The 15,891-nt window shown below is 42.0% G+C and overlaps 1 protein-coding gene across 5 annotated transcripts in view; it reads right to left on the reverse strand.

The window, feature by feature from the left end:
- The window catches only part of HECTD4 (HECT domain E3 ubiquitin protein ligase 4), a 190,999-nt gene that overhangs the window by 122,451 nt on the left and 52,657 nt on the right, over nucleotides 1-15,891 (reverse strand). For all 5 annotated transcript variants that reach the window (XM_078435786.2, XM_078435784.2, XM_078435785.2 and 2 more), the window contains exons 2-6: nucleotides 9,653-10,170; nucleotides 5,441-5,530; nucleotides 4,282-4,412; nucleotides 1,695-1,803; nucleotides 618-756 (exon numbers count right to left, since the gene is read on the reverse strand). In XM_078435786.2, the coding sequence (XP_078291912.1) occupies nucleotides 618-756; nucleotides 1,695-1,803; nucleotides 4,282-4,412; nucleotides 5,441-5,530; nucleotides 9,653-10,170 (987 nt within the window). The remainder of the gene's footprint in view (nucleotides 1-617; nucleotides 757-1,694; nucleotides 1,804-4,281; nucleotides 4,413-5,440; nucleotides 5,531-9,652; nucleotides 10,171-15,891) is intronic.

A 15,891-nucleotide genomic window follows, 5' to 3' on the forward strand; every position in this document is an offset into this window, starting at 1 on the left:
CCAGGGCTCGGCACAGAGACAGACACGGATAAATGACAGTTACTATTATCATCATCAATCAAATGCTAGGCACTGTGCTCCATTGTAAGCACACAGAGATAAGGAAGATAGGGTCCAGATCTAAAGGGATGCATGGGAGTGGGGAAGAAACACAAAAGCAGGTGATTTCAGCATAATCCAGCAAGTATGGTGACAGGGTGCTATGTTTGGAAGCAGTCAAGAGGAGCTCTGAATCCCTAATCACATGATGATTTTATCCAAACTCCTTTCAGAAAGGCTGTTTAGAACAAATCAAATAAGGAAATGGTACCCTCCCCAAAATAGACCTGGCAAAAGAACAAGATAGCTCGTACGTGTAACATCTTTGACTCTCTAGAATTTTTTTTTAATCCTAAAAGCTTGGCGATGGCCTTAGAAACTAGAGCACATTCACGGAGATCACGTGGGACAATCCAAGACACCAGAGAAAAAACCAGAATGCCCCAATGGTGACAATTAGAAGGATGCCGCTGTGGCAGGAAACTACCTCGACTGTATGCTTCTTCCCTCTGATGAGGTCAGGAACTTCCCTTACGGTCTCCAAAACATAACAGACAAGGTCTTGGTTTTCTTTTTACCTGAAGGGTATTCTGGTCAATGACTTGGAAAAGGGAGTGAGGTTTGTTATCAAAAGATACAGGCCGGTGGAGAAGACCGCCGCTGCCGAAAGCGACCCATCCTGGTTCCAGCTCCTCGTTCCGGCAGTACACAAAACCTCTGCAGGGGGGGGGGGGGGGGGGGGGGGGAAGAAAGCACACAGGCTGAGTAGCCAGGCGGTTGCTGGAAACCACACAATGCGCTACGGCAAACATCTTCTACCCGATTTTTAAAAAATGACTAAGTACGCAAAACATCTAAAGGAGAGTACGTGTATTACGTTAACTTTGCGACTGACACTACAGCAAATATTCATTTTCCACAACAAATTACAGCAGAAAAAAAGTTGGGGAAAAGATCTAATTAAATGTATAGAAGCCTCTCAAACTGTGGTTTCTTGAGGCAGCAATTCACAGATCTGATATCCCCACTGAAAAGTAGGGCTAATCCACGGTCAAACCCAAGCACACAAACACTGAACTAGGGGCACCTGGGTGGCTAAGTCAGTTAAGCGTCCGACTTCGGCTCAGGTCACGATCTCACGGTTTGTGGGCTCAAGCCCCGTGTCGGGCTCTGTGCTGACAGCTCAGAGCCTGGAGCCTGCTTCAGATTCTGTGTCTCCCTCTCTCTCTGCCTGTCTCTCTCAAAAATGAATAAGTGTTAATAAAAAAAATTTTAAAAAAGACTGAACTAGAAAAATGTCCATTCATCAACATGGAGAAGGCACGAATATTCTAACAGTTTGGATCATAGAGGAATTTCTGGCTAGAAACAATGACCTGAGGGCTACCAAGCTGTTTAGAGTCAAAACAAAGCTGAAATGCATTAACAGAACAAGAGTCTACTAATCCAAGAAAAATCAAATTACATGAAATTGTCCAGACTTATTTAGTTACTAGTCAGTCTTTGTTTGGGTGGGTTGGGGCGGGGGGGGGGGGGGGGGGGGGGGGTGGAAACAGAAGGGGAAGATCCGCATCCCCAGGTATCTTCCTCACAGAGATTTATGGAAGAAGGGAAACGTTCCAGCCAAATCATTCAGCAAGTTCCATGCAACTGACCTGAGAGTACCATGTAATCCAGACCCCAATTTGCTTACTCCTCTTCCAACTGAGTTAGTAGTATACAGGTAGAGACCATCCGCCGTGAGACAGCGCCCTAAGTCAGCATCTGAAATCATTTTTTCACAGGTAAATTATATACATGATTTTTCTAATGAAATTATAAACATGCTTCTAGTGAAAAAGCCTTAGGAGGTTCAGTGAAAGATAATCTCCCACTTCTAAAATAAATGCTTCAGTGTGACTTCCAGGAAAGATGGCTCAAACCCCCAAATCAAGCCTCTAGAATGTATGTGGGATCAGGAACCAACATCAGGGAAAGAGGTCAGATAGATAATAGCAGGGGAATCTGGTTCTACCTGCCAGAAGTTTTCTTCTTGTCTTTTTGAATAGCAAAAATAGAGTCAAAGTTATGCACTCCTAATTCTAATCTGAGAGGACTAAGACTCGAGGACTTTCAGTAAATGATCCGGTGGTTAAAAAGCCATGAGCTTTTAAGAGCTCTGGGCACTTATTAGTTGACCTTAGGCCTTTCTGAACCTCAGTTTCTTCATCCAGAAAATGAGACTGCTCTGTACCTCAAGAGTCACTGTGATGGTTAAAAGGAGATAGCACAGGGGAACACCCACAGGCCCCTGGTTCAACACCAGTGGTCCATAAATGGCAAATGCTATTATGCTGGCATACCAATGAAACTCGTGGACTAAAAATCTGCTTCTGTGGATTTCCCATCCAGTGACTCTGTTCCCCCTCAGCTGTATCCACTGTCAGCTAAAAACCGTATTACTCCATAGAATAGTAAACAGTTTATTAATTTACCCTCAAGAATTTGTCCTAAAGAGACAGCTTGTAAAACTTTCAGTATTTTCCTCACCATTTCACTATGGTTAAGTTTGTCTACTACCTGTCCTATTAAAGGAAATCCCACACCACAGCCCCATATTTAGTAATGAATATGCTGTTATCTTAAGAATTCAGTCTACGAATCCCAGACAACTACCATTTGTAACTATTAGGTTCTTCAAAAGACCGTTAAAGTGAGTAATCGTTTTTAAAAGATTTTCTTTCCTTAAGTATTTTAACTTGGAACCTATAAAGATCCATTTATTCATTCCTCTTTAGAGGCCTAGGGCCTTCTGAGGAGTCTGACAAGGGGTGGGAGTGAAAGTGACAGAGAAGATGGGCCCCGAGTTGATACTTGTTGAAGCCAAGTGAGGAGTGCAAGGGGTTGACTAAAGCATTCTCTCAACTTCTATATCTGTTAGAGGTTTCCATATTAAAAATAAGGTTACTTTTTAAATTCTAAGAAAAATATTCTCTAGGTGGAAGCAAAACTCAAAGTACAAGGGAGTGAGAACCAAGCAGACCAGTTTAACACCATCATCCTCTGGAAGAAACTACCCCAAGGCAGATACTAAAAGAAGTAAAGGGAGAAAATAAAGGGGTTTGGGTTTCATTTGAAGATGTAAATTTCAGCCTATAATGTTTAAGAACTTCTTGGGTATTACAGGCTTCTTGCTTCTCCTGTTGACTCTAGCTGCATCAGATCCATTTTACCATTGGTTCCTTTTACCAGCTCGCATGACTATTTGGAAGCAACAGTGGACACGAAAAGACACGGGCCCCAGGATGAGAGGTGCAGGGGTGGCCTGCCTCTCAGACTGCATCCCATGCCCTTAAAGCTGTCCAGGAAGTTTCCCCATCAAGGGTGAGAAATGCAAGTAATCTCAAATTTCTTAGAGATTCATTTTGAGTCTTTCCAGAAGAAAACTGAAGGTCTTAGAAAATTTCCTGGGGCGTCTTAAATTCCTATTTCATCAGTTACATAATGTTGTTTAATGACAGAATACCAGCTACAACAACTAACAGGTTTGGGAGCAAGGTAGACTCTCGGTGAGCCTGCACCTCCACAGGAGGAAGCTAGAAGCAGCCTGCCTGGGGGGCCAGGGCACCGCTCAGTACTTCTACCACACAAACGGAGAGGCCACCTTCATCCAACAAGTCAGGTAAGTGAAGGTCAATTAAGAGAAGTTATGCCATTTTCACGGAGATCACAATAAACTGATATGGAAAACTTCTGAAAGTGTAAAAACATTTTAATCCAGCCCATTTTGTTAAAGGAGATACTGAACAATCCATACTCCTTTGAACAATCTGTCTCCCCCCCAATCCCGCCCCTTTTAGGGCAGAGGGTTCAACAACACACACATAATAAGTTACTAAAAGAAACAGCACCAGGCTTAGGCAGCAAGATCTGACCTTCTGTTCATGGACATAAAAATTTAACTTAAGGCTCCCAGGCTCAAACTCAAATACCCAGGAGTCCACTGCAGTAATTCATGGCCCCTTGGCTAAAGCGTATGGATGATCCCTTTCCCTTGCGATAGTCAAACCTATCCATTTTCTTACCTCCCTGAGCATCAGCTTTTACACCTTTACTGATAAAGCAGACAATGAACTCACTGTCTAGGATCCTAGCGCTTTTAGTTGAGAGAACAGAGTTCTACCCAAATCGTTTGCCACAATGATCCAAGGCCATTCTTTTCACATCTTCATTTCAGTCACAGGAGCAAAACCCCTATGTTACCTTTATTTTCAGAACTGGAGCCGGTGCTACTATCTGGTGCAGGCAACATGTCTTCATACCCCCACGATACTATGTGTTTGCCACCGAGCAAACAGGAGGGGGATCCAGGCCCCCCTTCCAAAAGCAACAGCCTAAAAACGGGGAGATGGGAGAATCATGACGACAAGGAAACGATCCATTTCAGCAAGAAAATGAAAGTCATCTCAAAGAGCAGATAACTAGTTTTGAACAAATACATATCTGGAAAAAACAGTCGTGTTTTTAAATTTAAAAATTACAAATCCATGCTTACAGAAACATAATGAAAGTGCAGCTGTGTATAGGGGTGCCTGGGTGATTGAGTCAGTTGGGCAACCGACTTCAGCTCAGATCATGATCTCATCATGGTCTGTGGGTTCAAGCCGCGCGTCGGGCACTGTGCGGACAGCTCAGAGCCTAGAGCCTGCTTCAGATTCTGGGTCTCCCTCTCTTTCTTCTCCTTCCCACCTTGTGTTCTATCAAAAATAAACAAACACTGGGGCACCTGGGTGGCTCAGTTGGTTAAGCGTCCAACTGCAGCTCAGGTTATGATCTCGCGACTCGTGGGTTTGAGCCCCGCGTTGGGCTCTGTGCTGACAGCTCGGAGCCTGGAGCCTGCTTCGGATTCTGTGTCTCCCTCTCTCCCTCCCCCTTCTCCACTCCCACTCTCTCTCTCTCACTCTCTCAAAAATAAGCAGTAAATGTTTATTTAAAAAAAATTTTTTTTAAGTACAGTTGTGTATAAAATGTATAGGTTTTATATATATGTAGGGGGGGTAGTTAGGGTAAGGATTGGGAGGCACATACACCAAAACATTAGGAATGGTTATCTTTGGGTAATGAGCTTATAAATGATTTTCAGTTTCTTCTTTACACTTTCACCGATCTTAAAACCTATAATAAAAATTCACTATAAGCGATTACATTTAAAAAAAAAAATAGAAACTGAAAAACAACACGCTCTAGGAACACTTTCAAAAAAAGGAAAGAGGAGACAGAATTCTTAAGATGAATAGGATAATATTCTTATTTTAAAATATGAATCACTAATTAAGCAGTTTAGCGCTCTACCTGTTAAAAGAGACTATGTACAAATCTCCCTCATGGAGGAAGAAGATAAGGATCCAAAGTGACAACTTACCTATACAGTACATCGGCTACAGGCAGGGACCCCAGATCAGTCTGTTTCTGTAACAGATGGACCGTATGAACAAAAGTCTTCAATGATCCCCTAAAAATAAAAGGAAGGAAAATCGTCACAACTGCTAAGTCAAATAAGAAGGTTGATTTTATTAGCCAGGTGAGAAGGTTCCAGAAGAGGTCTGTTTCCACCAATCAGAAGACATATTGTACAAAATATAATTGATTCGTACAGATTACCACGGACTCATACAAAAAGTTTTATGAGCGGCACCAATTATGCCAATTAGGATGTTCTCCTTGCATCTGTAAACGAGTTCCCCCCAACACAAAAGTTCAAAACAGAAGGCTCAAACACAAAGAACATGTGGCTATTATGCTTGGACACCATTTCATCAAGTCCTTCTTTAGCCTAGGAGAGAGATTTTACAGAAGGCAGTTACATTTAATAAATAATCTAACAGTATTTCCAAGCTTAGTTTTTGTTTTATTTTTATTTTTTAAGTTCATTCATTTATTTTGAGAGAGAGAGAGAGAGAGAGAGAGAGAGAAACAGGAGCTAGGGAGAGGCAGAGAGAGGGAGAGATAGAGGACCCCAAGCAGGCTCCACACTATTAGCCCAAAGCAGGGTTCAATCTCATGAGCCAGGAGACCACGACTGGAGCAGAAATCGAGAGTCAAACGGTTAACCAACCGAGCCACCCAGGCACCTCCAAGCTTAATTTTTAAATATCTTTAAGTTTATCCATTTTACATAACTCTCCCCAAACCCCATCACATTAAATATGACTGAAGAGGAATACATTCCAATAATTTTTAATTTTTTTATTAAGTAAACTCTGCCTCCAACATGGGGCTCAAACTCATGACCCGGACATCAAGAATCACAAGCTCTACCAACTGAGCCAGCCAGGCCTCAAACAATTAAGATTTTGTGCTCAGAGGTGTTCCTTCTGCTTCCCTTGCTGTGAAGTATGTGATTATAATACTCACAGAGCTCACCACTACCCAATTTCCTTTTGGTTCCCAAGACTCAAGACTCTGGGAAATCTAGAATATGGTCAGCAGGATCTAAAAGAAGGTGCTTTTAAGATGCATGGGACTTACCTGGCCAGATCCTAAGTATAAATCACCACAGAACATTTCCTGAACGAAATGATCACCTGTATCAGATAGGCTGACTTCGGATCGCTGCCTTATTCTCTTAGCCAAGGCTTTAATTGCTGGGTAGCCTATACCTCAACCCTAAAAGAAACAGAATACCGGACACTGGACCAAGTAGGCTTAAAGTCCTCCTCTTAAGCATCCCTTTCACTACTTCTGGTGTTCAAAGAATCAAAACCAAAGAGCAATACAATATAAAGAGGGAAGGCAGCAGACAGGGTCTAAATGCTCAAGCTGGGAGTCCGGCCACTCACCAGCTGCCCCGTCTCAAACCTGTCACTTAATTCCTATGGACTTTCGCTTCTTCATTTCTCCAACAGGGAGCCGTCCCTGGGGTGCAACAAGGTTGAAATAAAGGGGCAAAAGCACACTGGAACATTTAAGGCCATGAAACCAAACTGTAAGGTATAGTTACCTGCCACACAGTCACTGGTTCCCTGGTTCCTAAGCCCCTCCAGGATCTGAGCCCTGCCAAGCTCCTCTCCTGTCCCTTTTCTCTCCCACTGCCTTCCAGCTGGTTACCTTGCTGTCCCCTCGACTACACCAAGCACAGAAAGAGCACCCGAGTTGTGCCACTTGTTGCTTTTCTTGACCACGACACTCGGTCACTGGCTGGCTCTTTGTCATCTTCCCGGCCTCTGCTCCACTTCAGTAAGGCCTTCCCTGGGCTCTAACGAATGCTGTCCCACCTCCACTTAGTCATTCTGTAGCAAAATATCCTGTTAGGTCTTCCTACAAATGAGCAGCCCTCTCTGAAGTGATCTTATGCATGGCAACTTTGCAATTTTAGGCACCAATGATCTTGCTCACTGCTGGATCCCCACTGCCTAGAAGGGCACCTTGCACACGGAAAGTGAGCAATAATTATTTACAAGGTGAATAGCCCGGAGTCCATTCAACTGCAAGGTATGAAACCATGAGTCACTATGTTCCTAAAACCTAGCAAGGTTCCTGGCAAAGGTGTTCAATAAATGTTAGTTGGTTGAACGAATAAACATCTTCAAAATATTGTTTTGAAAATGTTTGGTCTTTGAAAGCATCAATCTCAGAAGTTCAGTTAGGTCCCTAATAACTTCATTAAAGTAGATAACCCAACTGAAAAGCTTAGGACTTCTGAGGTAAATACAGTCCAGGATGGAGGGCAATATTGGCAAGACAATGTAGGAACAATCTTTAAAAACAACACAAGGGTGCCTAGGTGCCTTGGTCATTAAGCATCTGACTTCGGCTCAGGTCATGATCACACAGTTTGTGAGTTTGAACCCCGCTTTGGGTAAAACACGAACCCCCCAGTGAGCCCCACTTCTGTCTCTTATGGGATTCTCTCTGCCCCTCACTCACTTGTGCCCTCTCTCTCAAAAAAAAAAAAAAAAAAACAACAAAAAAAAAACCACACCAAGAGGAAACTAAAAACACTCATTTCAACATTTCTGAGTGGAATTTGGAATCTCAAGCACATGAAGCAATTCCAATAACTAGCAGATTGAATGTGGGCACAAAAAGTAAAGTTTATGATCCTATGTTCAATAACTACAAAAAAATGTTTAAAATTCAAGAGCTGATGATTATTCCTAACATTCTAAATCTGCCTTAAGACAGTTCTACCTAAAAGCATATTTTCTCTAAATGAGATTTTTGTATTAATAATAAATCTATTTAGGGCTTGTAAAATACAGATCAATCCAATATAAAGCCTTTCCAGGGGAACTTATTTCAGTACCACCCAGTAATGTCTCCAGAATTAAGCTCATGTCAGGATTTCCACAATCTACAGGCTTCAGGGATCTGAAACTAGGCTAAGACAGTTTGCTCAGGGCAAGGAAACTGACAAATACTGGTGCCATCTTGCCTTAAAAAATAGCTTGATAGTCAACCATCTGAAGGTCAACTCTGAAGCCATAAAAACAGGGAAAGAAGTCTTATAGCTAAGAACTTCACAATCCTCCAAGAAGAATTTTCCCACATACACTTTGCTTTAAAAAAAAAAAAAAAAAAAAAAGGAAAAGAAAAGAAAAAAGAAAGGGGAGGGGGGTGTTCCTGGGTGACTCACTTAAGTGTTTGACTTCATGAAGCTCAGGTCATGATCTTACAGCTTGTGAATTCGAATCCCACATCGGGCTCCATGCTGACAGCTCAGAGCCTGCAGCCTGCTTCAGATTTTGTGTCTCCCTCTCTGCCCCTCTCCTGCTTGTGCTCGCTCTCAAAAATAGACATTAGAAAAAAAGAAGATAAAAAGAAAAAAGGAACTCAAAGAAAATTGTGAAGAGGGACAGATTAGTGTGACATTAATTAGTGACACTAATCTGTCAGACCATGGTCCCTAACAGGTCTCTAGACAACTAGCTTATTAGAAGTAAGGGCAGTGGACCTTTTTCTCACAGATATGTGCCAATGAACATACAGTTATCGGGCAGGACAACGTGGAAATCCTCTCCTGGAAAAGCCACTCCGAGCACATTTCCTATTGATACGAAATCAGTAACATCAGCTTACACACAAAGGATGGCACGTTATTAAATCTGGACATATACAGAGAGCTTTCCATTAAATTAACGGAAGCATCAGGGTCCAGAAACAGAACTTGTGACCAAATCTGTGGGACTGAGTCCAGATAATAACCCACTCACTTGCCGACACGCTCCTTGGAGACACCCATAGGAAAAAAAAAAAAAAATTACAAGCACTACAAGTTTTCTGACCGTCCTCCCAGGAGAGATACAGATATGCCACCCCCACTAACTACTGCTCCGAAAACGCTAATCATCCAAGGGGCGAGTAGATAACCGCAAGGGTTGGCTCTCCATTTTAAGCTGTTTCAGCTTTATCACGGGAGAGCAGACGGCAAAAACTGGAGCTGTAGCCTCCAGCTGGGGGTTCCTGGTGCCAAGTTTCGGTGAAGGCATCTTCTGCGCGGTCAAGGCTGGGGAATCCAACGCTGCCAACCAAGAAGGCCTCCTGGACGGGACGACTTCATCACACGGGCCTGCCCTCTTACTCATGCCCCACCCCCGGCAGCACGTCAGCAGGCGGTACGTCTGACTGCCCTTACCTGGCACATGCTAAAGCCACCAGAGCGGCAGCAGCATTTTCCTTTTGCTTATGTGGGACGTGTCGGCCCGTGTCGGGAGCGTCCTCCAGCCAGGAGCACAGCAGAGTTTCGATGCCATTGAGACAGTCGGCGGGCTCCTTGGTCAGGCTCAAAGGCTGGCAGTCGCGAAGGCAGTTCAATAGCACCTCGGCAGTTATGTTACAGAGGGAGGGGTCCGTCCTGCTCTGGGACTGAATGAGGGGGAAGACCAGCAGGAGCCCCATCCGAGACGTGAAGGGCGCCTGCTCGGGTTGCTGCAGCAAGCCCTGGCGTTTGAGCAGGGCCAGGGTCTCTTCGTCACCCGAACTCTCTCTCTCGTGCTGTTCCTCCAAGGCCAGCTGGCGCTGGGCATTCCACAGTCCTCGCAAGGCGTTCAGGCGGTATTCCAGCAGGCGGGCGTAGGCGTTGCTCTGATTGCCACACACAGAGCGCAAACGTTCGGCTAATTCCGTCGGGTTCTTGGTCTCAAATGTTAAAATCTAAGGGAGGAAACAAACAAACAAACAAAGAAGTTCGCGTGCATGGTTTTCACCACCGCTTTCACCTGCGGAAGCAAGTCTAGCCGATGGTGTCTAAAAACAGTCCACGTAAATCATTGTAACTGCGGCCAAATGTGAAAATATGTGCCATAATGCCAGGTAGTTGCTGATGGAGATTTTTCTCCTTGTGGCGTTTCTGCTAGTGCTCCAATTAAAAGTAATATCAGATGTAACTCAAAGAGCCCAAATCATAAAAATAGTGAAGTGCGGAATGCAGAAATTACTTTGCTCTAGAAAATGGAGGTACAAGTCTTAATTAAATGCTCGAGTTATCATGGAAGTCTGACTCTGCTTACCAGGTGGATTATACGTGAAAAGAACAAAGTTTTATCTTCAAAATCGAATATACCTAGTCAATAATTGATAGTTTATGGTTCTTTGATTTTGAAGAACACTCCATTTTTACTACTGTTAATCCATTATTTCAATCGGTGACATGGTATAGATTTATTCAGATTTATACGGACAGAGGAATCACTACTAGCTTCTTGCCAAAACCTACAATTACCAGGAGAGCTTCTCTAGATCTTCAGCAACTAGGGAAATAAAACCACTAAATCCTCAATCAAGGAAGGAACCAGCTATCAAGATAGAGAATTATGGGGGGGGGGGGGGGGTGCTCAGTCAGTTAAGCGTCGGACTTAGGCTCAGGTCATGATCTCAGTTTGTGAGTTAGAGCCCCGCGTCAGGCTCTGTGCTGACAGCTCAGAGCCTGGAACCTGCTTCGGACTGTATCTCCCTCCCTCTGCCTCTCCCCTTGCTCGCTCGTGCTCTCTCTCTGTCTCAAGTAAATACACATTAAAAATTTTTTTAAAAGAATAGAATTAGGGCCTGCTGGGTGGCTCATTTGGTTGAGCAACCAACTCCATTTCGGCTCAGGTCAAGATCTTATGATATCCAAGCACTGATGGTGCTGAGACTGCTTGGGATTCTCACTCTCGCTTTCTCCCCCACCCTTGCCCCTCTCAGGCTTGCATGCACCCATGTGCTCACTTTCAAATAAACTTTGAAAATCAGTTAAACTTTGTGACGCCAAAAGTTTGTGCATATAAATTCAACTAGGTTAAAATGAACAAACTACTGTGAGAATGCAAGCTGGTGCAGCCACTCTGGAAAACAGTATGGAGGTTCCTCGAAAAAATAAAAGTAGAACTACCCTATGACACAGCAATTGCACTACTAGGCATTTATCCATGGGATACAGGTGTGCTGTTTCAAAGGGACACGTGCACCCCCATGTTTATAGCAGCACTATCGACAATAGCCAAAGGATGGAAAGAGCCCAAATGTCCATCGATGGATGAGTGGATCAAGAAGATGTAGTATATTATACACACACACACACACACACACACACACACACACACATGGAATATTACTCGGCAATCAAAAAGAATGAAATCTTGCCATTTGCAACTATGTGGATGGAACTGGAGGGTATTATGCTAAGTGAAATTAGTCAGAGAAAGACAAAAGTCAGATGACTTCACTCAAATGAGGACTTTAAGAGACAAAACAGATGAACATAAGGGAAGGGAAACAAAAATCATATAAAAACAGGAAGGGGGACAAAACATAAGAGACTCAAATATGGAGAACAAACTGAGGGTTACTGGAGGGGTTGTGAGAGGGGGGATGGGATAAGGGTAAGAAATGGGCAAGGGGCATTAAGGAACCTACTCCTGAAATCATTGTTGCACTATATAATAATTTGGATGTAAATTAAAAAATAAAATTTAAACAAGTTTTGAAAAGACAAAAACTAAAAAATGAACAAACTACTGTAAGCAACAAAGGAGGACACTCTAGGAGCAAACACATTAAAACAATATCAGGTGCCAGAGGAATCGGTTTCTCAGTAGACCAAAAAAGGGTGGGAAGAGGTTTGAAATAAAAGCAAAAAAAAAAAAAAAAAAAAAAAAATTTTTTTTTTTGTCATTGGCACTGACATTTTAAAAGGTTATATAGTTCACTTTATTTCTCTCAGAAACCTGAAAATTTTACTACCTCAAATTTTGCCCTTCAAAATAACCCAATAAAATAACAAGAACTTCCAGAACAATGTAAACCCTGTATCTGCCTTGCTTAGCCATACATGCAAGTCACTGAAGTGAAAAAATGTTCAATTTAAAAAGACACATTCCAGGGCGCCTGGCTGGCTCAGTCAATAGAGCATGTGATTTGATCTCAGGGTTGTGGGTTCAAGCCCCACGTTGGGTGTGCAGCCTACTTATAAATAAAAACCAAATTCCAATTCAAAAAACGTATTTCGTGTATCTGAAAACAGTTCATAGTTTAAAAAAAAAAAAAAGTAAGCAATTTGAACTTCAGTGCCAGCCAATTTCAACCAACAGGAGCACCTGGGTAGCTCAGTTGGCAAAGCATCCCACTCTTGGTTTTGGCTCAGGTCATGATTTCACAATGTGTGAGTTCTAACCCCACACTGGGCTCTGTGCTGACAGTGCAGAGCCTGCTTGGGAGTCGGTCTCTCTCCCTGCCCCCCACCCCCGCCCTGCTTTGCTCGCTTGCTCACACTCTCAAACTTAAAAAAAAAAAAATTAAAAAAAATAAAGTTTCATGGCACAAAAGCAGACACTCAGATCAACGGAACAGCACAGAGAACCCAGAAATGGACCCACAAACATATGGCCAACCCATCTTTGACAAAACGGGAAAGAATATCCAAAGGAATAAAGACCGTCTCTTCAGCAAATAGATCTGGGAAAGCTGGAGAGGAACATGCAGAAAAATGAACCTGGACCACTTTCTTACACCATACACAAAAATAAACTGAAAATGGATGAAAGACCTCAATGTAAAACAGAAAGCCATCAAAATCCTCGAGGAGAAAGCAGGCAAAAACCTCTTTGACCTCGGCCGCAGCAACTTCTTACTCAATATGTGTCTGGAAGCAAGGGAAACAAAAGCAAAAATGAACTACTGGAAGCTCATCAAAATAAAAAGCTTCTGCACAGCAAAGGAAACAATCAGCAACCCATGGAATGGGAGAACATATTTGCAAACAACAGGTCAGATACAGGTTTAGTATCCAAAACCTATGAAGAACTTACCAAACTCAACACCCAAAAAACAAATAATCAATCCAGTGAAGAAATGGGCAAAAAACATGAATAGACACTTCTCCACAGAAGACATCCAGATGGCCAACTGACACGTGAAAAAATGTTCCACATCACTCATCATCTGGGAAATACAAATCAAAACCACAATGAGATACCACCTCACACCTGTCAGAATGGCTAACATGAACAACTCAGGCAACGACAGATGTTGGTGAGAATGCAGAGAAAAAGGATCTCTTTTGCACTGCTGGTGGGAATGCAAACTGGTGCAGCCACTCTGGAAAACAGTATGGAGGTCCTCAAAAAAAATTAAAAATAGAACTACCCTATGACCCAGCAATTGCACTACTAGGTATTTATCCAAGGGATACAGTTGTGCTGTTTTGAAGGGACACGTGCATCCCAATGTTTATATTATAGCAGCACTATCGACAATAGTCAAAGTATGGAAAGAGCCCAAATGTCCATTGATGGATGATCGGATAAAGAAGATGTGGTGTGTGTGTGTGTGTGTGTGTGTGTAGTATTACTAGGTAATCAAAAGAATGAAATCTTGCCATTTGCAACTACATGGATGGAACTAGAGGGTATTATGCTAAGCGAAATTAGAGAAAAACAAATATCATATGACTTCACTCACAGGAGGACTTTAAGAGACAAAACAGATGAACATAAGGGAAGGGGAACAAAAATAACAAAAACAGGGAGGGGGACAAAACAGAAGAGACTCCTATAGGGAGAACAAACAGAGGGTTACTGGAGGGATTGTGGGAGGGGGGAATGGGCTAAATGGGTAAGGGGCATTAAGGAATCTACTCCTGAAATCACTGTTGCACTGTATGCTAACTAAACTTGGATATAAATTTAAAAAGTTAAATAAGTAAACAATAAAATTTCAACCAATGACTTAGCAATAAAAACGGATACACACAACTTCAATGAATCTCGATGGCATTTTGTTGAGTACAAGCAGCCAATTTCAAAAGGTCGCATTGGTTTGATTCCATTTACATGACTTTCTGGGAAAAAAATAGATCATGATGGAGAAGAGATCAGGGATTGCCAGAGGTTAGGGGGAACAGTCAGATTATGATTATATAGGAATGGTATGAAGAAGTTTTTTGGAATGAACAAAGGGTTCTGTATCCTGGCGGTGGTTGTGATGTGAATCTATACATGTGTTAAAATTCATACAACAGTATACCTTCTGAAAAGGTCAATTTCACTGTACGATAATTTTTAAACAAAAGGAAAAAAATTCCAACCAGGTTAGATCTGTATTTAACTAGGTTTTACTGGGTAAAGCTATATTGCAGGTCACGTTAAAATTAAGAACTAGGGCCATTTTTAGTTAGTTTTTAGTTTAAAAAAAACTTTTTTTACATTTATTTTTGAGACAGTGAGACAGAGCGCGAGCGGGGGAAGAGCAGAGAGAGAAGGAAACACAGAATCTGAAGCAGCTTCCAGACTCTGAGCAAGCGGTCAGCACAGAGCCTGATGCAGGGCTCAAACCCACGAGCCGTGAGATCATGACCTGAGCCAAAGTCGGATGCTCAACTGGCTGAGCCCCCCAGGAGCCCCCTTAGTTTTTAATACAACAGGATCAAACAAATAATGATTAAAGGTCTTACCATCAAGTCACAAACTGTTTTTCTACCTTTTGTTTGGATTCAAACATAAATCACCCTTTTATTTTTCACACAGCAGAAAGATATCATTTTTTTTTTTTAAAGGTGCTTGTTATTTCAAGGGCAACCATCTACCTTGAAGCTGTAATCATATCCAAGGAAGGTAGACTGCCCTTTTGTTTTTTTTTCCTTTAAGGATATCAACTCAAAAGTCAGTAACCAACCTCCAATATTAAAATCAACAATGAGGGGCACTTAGGTGGCTCAGTTGATTAAACGCCCTACTCTTGATTTCCGCTCAAGTCATGATCTCATTGTGTGTGAGACTGAGCCACACACAAGTGGGGATCTGTGCCAACAGTGTGGAGCCTGCTGAGGATTCTCTCTCTGCCCCTCCCTGCCTTGCGCACACACGTGCTCTCACAAAAGAAATAAATGTAAAAAGAATAAAATAAAATCAACCACCAAAGACCAAGGTATTTTTCAATGTTGTTAAAAAAAAAAAAAAAAGAAAGAAAAGAAAATCACAAAACTTTAAATTTGTCTTTCCAGCTATGAACATCTAAAACAAGTTTTGTTGCGTTTTTACAAGCCTTTCCAATATTGTTTTGTAATTTCCGCTGAATACAACTCTTTGATATACAATACATGTCTTCTACATACGTTTTTACTTATGGTACACTGATCATCTCCTTAAGTTATATGAAGTAACTGTTAAAGATTCAATACAGGCTTTTATTACTCAAGAGTCAAAGAGCTTAGTAACATTAAATTCAGCTATTTCTTTTTATTATCAATCTTAAACATAAGAGGTTCTAAAATGTGATATTTCATGGTTCATAAAATATGACAGAATCTATACCTAACTCCAAATATTAAGACTAGCTGGAAAAAAAAAAACTAATATACTTCTGCACTTTTCTTGTGATTCTATTTTTATAAGTACTTCG

Source organism: Panthera onca, chromosome D3 (assembly GCF_046562875.1).
Source record: "Panthera onca isolate mPanOnc1 chromosome D3, mPanOnc1 haplotype 2, whole genome shotgun sequence".
Classification (NCBI taxonomy): domain Eukaryota; kingdom Metazoa; phylum Chordata; class Mammalia; order Carnivora; family Felidae; genus Panthera; species Panthera onca.